This window comes from Carlito syrichta, unplaced genomic scaffold, assembly GCF_000164805.1.
Source record: "Carlito syrichta isolate Samal-C Ts95f unplaced genomic scaffold, Tarsius_syrichta-2.0.1 Scaffold90623, whole genome shotgun sequence".
NCBI lineage: Eukaryota > Metazoa > Chordata > Mammalia > Primates > Tarsiidae > Carlito > Carlito syrichta.
The window spans coordinates 138,462-147,775 of NW_007034719.1; the positions used below are offsets into that span (position 1 = coordinate 138,462).

At 48.3% G+C, this 9,314-nt stretch overlaps 1 protein-coding gene across 1 annotated transcript in view; it reads left to right on the forward strand.

The window, feature by feature from the left end:
* The window catches only part of RFTN1 (raftlin, lipid raft linker 1), a 153,805-nt gene that overhangs the window by 42,020 nt on the left and 102,471 nt on the right, over positions 1-9,314 (forward strand). Inside the window, exon 2 of the mRNA XM_008058939.2 lies at positions 4,012-4,198. Coding sequence (XP_008057130.1) covers positions 4,012-4,198 — 187 coding nt within the window. The remainder of the gene's footprint in view (positions 1-4,011; positions 4,199-9,314) is intronic.

A 9,314-nucleotide genomic window follows, 5' to 3' on the forward strand; every position in this document is an offset into this window, starting at 1 on the left:
GAAGGGAGAGGGGAATGGGTACAGGGGAGGGGAGAGTGGGGGGAGGGAAGAAGGGGCACATGGGGAAGGGAGGGGAGAGTGGGTGCAGGATGGGAGGGGTGAGTGGAGTAGGTGCAGAGGAGGGGAGGGGAGAGGGGAACTTTGGCCTCTCCTGGAGGCTGGCGGAGACTCACTTGGCTCAGATCCTGGCTCCCGGGGCAGGTGGGGCCCAGGAGTCTCCATTTCTGACAGGTTCCCAGGGTGCTGCTGCCGTCTGGCCTGGCCACTTTCGAGGGCTTTTCCCTAAAGCTCGAGTCAGGGCAGGGTCCTTCTGGGGCCAGGGTCGCACTTTGAGCACCTTGCCCTGAAGTTTGGGCAGGGGTCCCACGCCTGTGTCTGAGGCACTGCTTGACAGCGTCCATGTGTGGAACGCGGACACACCACACTCTTTGCCAGGCTTGCCCCGGGCTTGCTGACCTAGCGGTGTGCAGGGCGCAGCCTCCAGGGAAGCCCTTGCTTCCTGCCCTCCCGGCCCTCCCAGCCAGTCTGCTGCCTGTCGCTGTTATGAATGGCGCTTTCTCCAGGATGCTGAAGGCTGCTTTCCAGCAAATCGTTGCTATAGATTTTTTTTGCCTGTAAATTTCTTGCATCATGTGTGGAAATGAACGTGGCAGTGTCTGGTGGTACGTGGCATTTGTTCTTAATTGCCCTGGATTTTGCTCTTAATTTTGTTTTTTGACAAGAGCACGTTTTTAATACACTCAAAACTCTTAAATAATAGCATTGCTTTACATATAAAGAGGAAAATAAAAATGTCTCTTAAACCCAGATTACCCCTGTTGGTAATAATAGTATAAAACATAGTAAATATTATGGCAAGTTATAGTAAGATTGTAGTAAAACTACTAATGGTATAGTAGTATTATGTATGTTGTGCAAATATGATATGTAACAGTACTATTATATATGGTATATATAATATACAGTAAAAATGCTAATAGTATAGTAACAGATAATAGTACATAATATACAATAGTACCAATATATATGGTTTATAATATATAGTAAAAATAATAGTATAGCAGTGTAATAAAGATAACAGTATAAAATCAAGTAAAAACAGCTTTTCCACCCTTTCTTTTCCACATTTGTCCCTTTCTTCAATGCTGATGCTTTTATGATTTCTTCCAGGAAAAAATTACCTTAGCTGATGTCTGCCCATCCTGATTTTTTCATACAAGAGTGGCCATACCCTTAACACCATCAGGACCCATGCATTTTTCACTTAGAAGAGATTGACTTTGGTCTTCTTGGTAACTCCCAGGATTTGTCACGAGGGTGTCCTAAAGTTTAGTCTTCCCATCAGGAGTCCCTTGGTCCCAGGCTTCTGCTGTTAGAACAAGGGTTGTAGTAAACACCTTTGTCCCTGTGTCTCGAGAGACATCTCCGAGTCCACCCGTCAGCATCTTGTGGGCCGTGGGTTCCTGGTGAGGGGGTGTGTTTGTGGACTGAAGGCAGACACCACCCTGCCCTCCAGAAAGGCCCTTTGCCTCCTGTCCCCAGCACCCTGGCACACAATGGCTGGCACAGAAATACAGCAAGGGAATTTATTATTCCAGTCACGGTAGAATGTGGGATCACTAGGAATGGACTTGATAAATATGTAATATCTGAGTGGAGAAAACTTTAACGTGTGCCTGTGGGACCCAAAAAAGGATTTGGATGCATCAAAGATGTGCCACGTTTTTGGATAGGAGCTCGCAGCCTGATCAAAATATCCATTCTTTCTTGGTTAAGCTGTGATTTGAGCACGATCCAGTAAAAACATCAACACATTTCTGGAGGTAGGGAACTTGATGAGCTGACTTTTAAAGAACATTTAGAAAAATAAACAAAGCAGCAGGAAGATTCAGAAAATAAGCAGGAAGATAGGAATATTCAAGAAGTAGTCTAACCAGTCTAAAATTGTTTAAAGTAGTGTTGCAGACGGATGGGTGAATGGATCACAGCCATTAACTTAAATGCATTTGGGACTATAATATATGGGAGAGGTGGTATCGCCGATCAATGAGGAAAACGGATGCACCTCTGGAGGGGAAATGCTGAATTCACATTGCCTGCTGGCCATAGATTCCAAACAGATCAGGGACTTATACATTAAAATGACATATGTATTACAAGGGCTTGCAGGAGAATTGTTTTATGATCCCAGGGCTTTCTGCTGTGGTATACAACTCAGAAGTCATGGAAAGCAAGATTGATAAATTCCACTTCATACAAAAATTCTTCATGGCAAAACTTACCTTATGCAAAGTTAAAAGGCAGACAACAAACTGGGAAAAGATATTTGCAACTGGTATCACAAATAAGAACTAAATTATCTAATATGTAAAGAGTTCTTACAAACCAATAGAAAAAAGGACCAATGACCCTAGAAAACTAAGCCAAGATTATTACACACAGACAGTTCACAGATGAGGAAATGCAGCATTTAAAGAAGGCTGTTTAGTAAGAGAAAGATATGAATTACACAACAAGAGAAAGATAAACTACCACCTCATGGGGAATCATTTTTTTCAGTATGAGAATAGGTGGAGTGTAGGAAGAGAAACACCCACGTATTTGTAAATCCCTGGTCCTCTAAGGAGGAAGTCTGGAAATATCTGGAAAAGTTACAGTGCATATATTTTTACCCAGCAATGCCATATCTGGGAATTTCTATTTGACATGTACCATACGTGCACACATAGGAAATCGTGTAGAGATGATCATTTTTATGAAAGCATTACTTTAAAAAGCAGACATTTGTGTGGTCTATGGTACATCCCAGGGGGTCTGTACAAGAGGGCGTGGAAGAACTCTGTGCATTGCAGTGGAAGGGTCTCCAGGAGGACACTATTGATGGGTAAAAACTGATTTTAAAAATCTGGGTGTGGAGTGTTCTGCCATTGTGTATGAGGGGAGGGAGCCACGCAGGCCTATTTGCCTGCACTTGAGTTCAGCCATTGTTAATGCCTGTACAAAAAGTTGGTTTTATTGATTGCCTCTAGGGACAAAGCCTGGGAGGTGGGATGCAGGGTTGGGTGTGGACTTTTTGCTGAGTATACGGTTATACCTTTGGACCTTTGAACTGTGTCTGCCTTTCTCAAAAATTAAGTAAGAATCAAAGTTTTAAAATAATTCAATAGGTCAATAGGTGAAAAATAGTCCTAGTTTTGATTTGCATCATTTTCATGTCGAGTTAATTTGAGAGTGACATCAGATATGGTTGAGCCTTTTACACTCTTTAGGCTGTTGCCTGTTCTTACGTGTTGCCCATTTCCTTCCTTCCTTCCTTCCTTCCTTCCTTCCTTCCTTCCTTCCTTCCTTCCTTCCTTCCTTCCTTCCTTCCAGCAGGATTTATTACGTTTCATTCAGGCACCCTGTTGATAAGAGGTGTTTTCCCATCCCCAGGCAGATATTTGCTACTGTTAATCCCATCCCCCTCCCCCCATAGTTTCCCAGTACTATCAGTCATTTTCTTATAGTATTACATTGGATGTTCAAGGTCCATTATATGAGTGAGAACATGTGATACTCGGATCTTTGTTTCTGTGAGAGGTCACTCAGTATAATTGAAAAGCTCCCACAGTGGGAGGGGACCCGAGGGGGGTTGCCCCATTTTGCACACTTTCTATTTGTGGGGCGGGAGAAGGAGAGTGGTTTCTTTGCATATCAAGGAAATTGGCCTTTTGTCTTAAATGTCACAGAAACTGTTCTAGTTCCTTTTTTGCCTTTGTTGATGCTACTTTCTGCCACCTAGCATCTTTGTATTTGCATGTGGGCTCTTCTTTCCCTTCCTCTTTCCCGATGGCCTTTCCTCTGTCCTCCAGTGGCCTCTCCTCTCCCAAATGGCCTCTCCCCTCCCCCCGTGGCCTCTCCTCTCCCCCATGGCCTCGCCTCTACCCCATGGCCTCTCCTCTCTCCCGATGACTTCTCCTCTTCCCGATGACCTGTCCTCTCCCCTGATGGCCTCTCCTCTCTCCTCCACAGCGGCGCTCCCGTGGTCCTCAGCAGTGAGGCTGGCCTCCCTGCGTGAGCTGCCCGCCCAGCTCCTGGACCTGTACCAGCAGGGTTTCTCACTGGCCGCCCTGCACCCCTTCGTGCAGCCCACCCAGGAGCGGGAGAGGACACCCCTTGAGCACATCTTCAGGGCCGTCCTGATCAAGAAGATCGATAGGTAAGACCTCTGTGGTGATGGGTGAGCACCCTGGTTGGATGGAGGAGGGGAGGCTGGTGGGCGCTGAGGCTTGTGTCCCAGGGCCTCTGCTGGGTGGAGCCAAAAGGGAGGCAGCCGGAGAGAGGTGTCCCGGTATCCTGGGGCAAAAACCACATGCCACATCTGGCTGGAGTGGACAGGCCCATCTTACACCTGCCCCTCCTGATATGCATTCGTTAAACTCACTGTAAAATGTACTGCCAGAATGATGCTGCTAATCACAGTCATATATATATGTCTGTGTGTATATATATATATATACACACACACACACACACATATATACACACACATATATGTATATAACATATATACATATGCATATGTTATATACATATATATATATGTTTTTTTTTTCTTTTTCTTTTTTTTTTTGGAAGTCAGGGTCTCACTCTGTCACCCAGACTGGAGTACAGTGTCACTGCCATGGCCCACCACAGCCTCAACCTTTTGGGCTCAGGTGATCCTCCCACCTTAGCCTCCTGAGTAGCTAGGACTACAGGTGTGTGCCCCCATGCTCGGCTAATTTTTTGATTTTTTTTTTTTTTTGGTATAGATGAGGTTTTGCTATGTACCCAGAGGGATGTCAAGTTCCTGGACTCAGGCAGTCTGCCTACCTGGGTTTCCCAAAGTGCTGGGATTACAAGCATGAGCCACCACACTGGCCAAAGTCTAATGCTTTTAATCTGAAAAGCATGCCTGGAAAACACAATCATTGTTTTAAAAGCTATATGCAAACTCGATGCTTCCCCCCCAATCTAGAAATACTTGGAAATGTGGAACATACTGTGAATCCTGTCAGTCACTTGGGGGTCACACATACACACACACATACACACACACATACACACACACACACACATTCACGCTCACATACACAAAGACTCACACACACTCACACATTCACACACACACACAGAGACTCTCACACACACACAACACACACACACACTCACACAGACTCACACTCACGCGCCCCCAAATCCAGCACTGCTGTAGGCTTGGCCTTGGTGTAGATTCTGGGCTGTGGGTGTTTTCCAGGTTGGCCGGTGCTGTTGGATGCTGACGGCCATGTGAGATTCAGCCAGAGTAAGAAAAGAGAGGTGGGGTTGGTCTTTCCACACAAGCAATATTCACTATAAAAAATTATTTTAACAGTGAGGGTGGGGTGGAGAGCACAGTATGTTGTTGCTGCTTTCAGGAAAACAAAAGTGGAGGCCGGGCATGTTGGCTCATGCTTGTACTCCCAGCACTTTGGGAGGCCGAGGCGGGAGGATCGCTTGAACCCAGGAGTTTGAGACCAGCCTGGGCCACATAGTGAGACCTTGTGTCTACAAAAATCCAACAAGATTAGCCAGGTGTGGTAGAGCATGCCTGTAGTCCCAGCTACTCTGGAGGCTGAGAAGGGATGGGAGGATTGATTGAGCCCGGAGTTCAAGGCTACAGTGAGCAATGAGCTCATCTGAGTGAGACACTGACTCAAGAAGAAAAAAAAAAGCAAAGTAAAATAAAACAAAATAAGGAAAGGAAGCCTGGAGAAGAAGGCAGGCTTGCCCTCTGACTGGGGCCATGGGAGGCATGACAGCCCGGGCCACGTCTCAGAGTGCATGGTGCCTCCTCTCTCGCTTCTCTTAAAGCCACTAGTCAGCGCCTTTGGTGGGTGTGCTCACGGGGGACAGCGGTGGGCCATGGGTTGTGCAACCACGCCAGCTTCTCTTGTCCATGTTCCTTCACAACTGGCCCAGCGTGGGGCTGCGTCGGCCACGTTAGAATTTGGCATGAAGGGGGCACACATCTCTGCTCATGTCCAGAGTGAACGTACATTTTGAGGGGGGACGTTTCTCAGTGTCTGCCTCTTACGGGTTTTGGCTTCCTCGTGTCTATTGACCGTTGATCCATGTCCGTGTCACTCACAAGAGGGGACTGTCCTGGGAAGTGGCACTGACACACAGGAAGCATGTGCGGATGGTGGCTTGCATTTATTGAGCACCCACTATGTGCCAGGCTTGATGAGTGTCATCTCAGCCTCGTTGTTGGCCTGCGAAGGAGGTCATGACATTCTTGAAGGTGGGGAAATGGTGGCACGGGCGTTGAGTTGCCAAGGTCACCCACATGGCAGCAGGCGGAACTCGTGCTTGCCTCCCGGAGGCTGCCTCCCCAGCCTGCACCATCACCCTGGCCTGCAGCGCTTGTGTCTTCCCGCACCTGCATCCTTGTGGGGAACCCCTTTATGAAAAAGCCAGGAGGGGGCATCTCTGCTCTTAAGGGAAAATGCGCTTTCATGACTCAAGCTTTCCCCGTTTTACTGCTCAACAGTCTTCAGATAAGCAGAATTTCAGAAAGGAAGCAAGATAAAACTGACTTGGCTGGGTGTGGTAGCTTCTGTCATCTCAGCACTTTGGGAGACCAAGGGGGAGGATTGCTTGAACCCAGGAGCTCAGCAGCTCGAGACCAGCCTGGGCAACATAGCGATACTGCATCTCCACAAAAAAGTTTTTAAAAGTTAGCCAGGCATGGTGGCAAGCCCCTGTAATCCCAGTGACTTGGGAAGCTGAGGTGGAAGGATCTTCTGAGCCCGGGAGATGACAGCTGCGGTGAGCCGTGATCGTGCCACCGTACTCCAGCCTGGGAGACAGTGAGACCCCAACTCAAAAAATGCAAAACCAAAAAACGAGAGTGGACTTGCCCGTGTCCTGTAGGTGCACAAGGCACGCCCAGGGCTGAGATTCTGTTCTACAGATTATCCTCCTGGCCTCAGTGCTTAGAGGAGACAGGTCCACAGCGTCCAGGTGACCCAGGAGGGGTGTGGGCACAGCACTTGGCGTGAACGCGACTCCACCCGTGAAGCTGTGTCTCTCTTCCTTCTCACCTTCACATGCCCGTGAGCCCCTGGGGACGTTGTCAGAGGGCGGAGTCTGAGCAGGTGGGGGTTTCCAGATGAAGCCAAGGCTGCTGGTCCGTGGACCACAGTTTGAGTAGCAAGGACATAGAGGCCCGAATTCTTTGTTCACGTCAACAGCTCCTGTACCTGGCAGGTGATATTTCCGCCCCATCCTTCCTGCCCCCCCGCCCCGTCTCCAGTGTCCATCATGTTCCTGTCTCTGCCTTTGCCGATCCTTGGTTTAGTTCCCACTCATGAGTGACAACCTGCAGTGTCAGTTTCCTGTCCCTGTGTTAGTTCATTTGGGATGATGCTCTCCAGTTCCATCCAAGTTGCTGCAGAAAACATCACCTCACTCTTTTTGACGACTGTACGGTGTATTCCGTGGTGATGTGCGCCCAATCCGTGGATGGTTGACGGCCATTGAGGTTGACTCCGTATCCTCGTAGTTGTGCGTCATGCTACCGTGAACGTGCGGCTGCAGGGGTCTTTCCTGTGACCACCGGAGGCCCTGCTTCTTGTCCGGCTCTGTGCCCGGCTCTCAGCAACGTTGTTGGGATTGCCACTTCATGCCAGGAGAGCCACTGGCACCAGAGGGGAGAGAGACCCAGGGCTCCTGGCCAGAGGGGGTGTGTCCTGGGCTGTCCTGGGCTCCTAGTAAGGGGTGGGCTTGGCGGGGGGCACATTGGTGGGATTTTCGGGGCCTCCGTGTCCTAGTTGGTGCCATACAGGATTGGCGCTCTATGGCTTGCAAGACCGCACCCACTCTGAGTCACCTGTCACCTCATGAGAGGGTGAGGACACACCCCTGCCAAGGAAGACCCCTCTGGGGAACAGCCATCATAGGCTGGCAGTTAGACTGAGGGGCTCGGAGGGATGCTGGCACGGAAGGGGTCTCTCCATCAGGGGAAGGGGCCATCTTGGGCTCATTCACGCTGGGGCAGGGAGCCTGAACCAGCCCTGAGGCTAGGATGAGTATTCCAGCTCTTCGATGTGCAGATAGAGAGGAAGAAATGCCTTGGGTGGCTTTGTGTTGAGTCTTTGGAACTGCTTTTTTTTTCCTCAAGGAAAGTTGCAGAAACTTGATCATTGACCATGTAAAATAAGGCACACATGACTGAGAAACTCCCCCGCCTCGGTCCCTTGTCGTGCTGGGTGGGAGCAGGTCATTTTGAAACATGATTGTAAAGTACAGGCGCTCTCTCTCCTGACTGATGTGACCACTGTGTCTTGTATCATAAGGAGAAGACCCCCTACGCCCTTCAAAATAAGGCAGCAAAAAAACCCAACAGAACCTTTTTTAAAAAAAAATCTGTAGGGAGTTTAAGTAGTAAAAACAAAACAAAGGAAAGCTTGGGTGATTAATTTTTTAAACAGACAGTTAAAGTGATATTTTTCACAAAGTCGGCCAAGGCTCTGACAGCTATCGATGCTGTTAAATGAAGTGATTTGGCTTTTAAAAAGGAAGTAAATGCCTGGTTAAAATTTTTCAAGCCGAGCACATTGAAAGGCGTGCAGATGTCCTTTCTGGATTGCCTTCGGTTCTGGGTGACCACTCCAAACCTGGATGTCAGCTGGGCTTGGTGGCTCACGCCTGTCATCCCAGCACTTGGGAGGCCAAGGCGGTAGGATCGCTTGAACCCAGGAGTTCGAGACCAGCCTGGGCAACATAACAAAAACTACAAAAAAAAAAAAAATTAAAAAAATTAACTGGGCATGGCGGCACATGTCTATAGTGTCCCGGCTACTTGGGAGGCTGAGGCGGGAGGATTGTCTGAGCCCAGGATGTCGAGGCTGTGGTGAGCCATGATTGTGCCGCTGCACTCCAGCCTTGGTGACAGAGGAGACACCTACTCAAAAAGAAGCTTGGATGTCATCTTGCTGTGTTTGAAAGGTTGTTAGTGCGTAACTGGGCTTTGGGGTCTGCTGGAGAAAAGACAGAGCCATCTGAGCCTGCATTTATGTACTCATTCATTCATTCATTCATTCACAGACACTTGATGAGCTTGCAGCAACTGTAGGTCGAGGCTTTGGTGCCGGCAAAATTTGACACGGAGACTGCTTTCTGGGTACTGGCAGTCTAATTAGGAAAGTAAGATATGTATCTTGTGTCCTGGGAGCTTGGAAAAAGGGAAACCGAGGAAATTTTCTGGAGGAAGGAGTTTTTTTTTTTTAAGAAAGCAGGATTTATTGAGA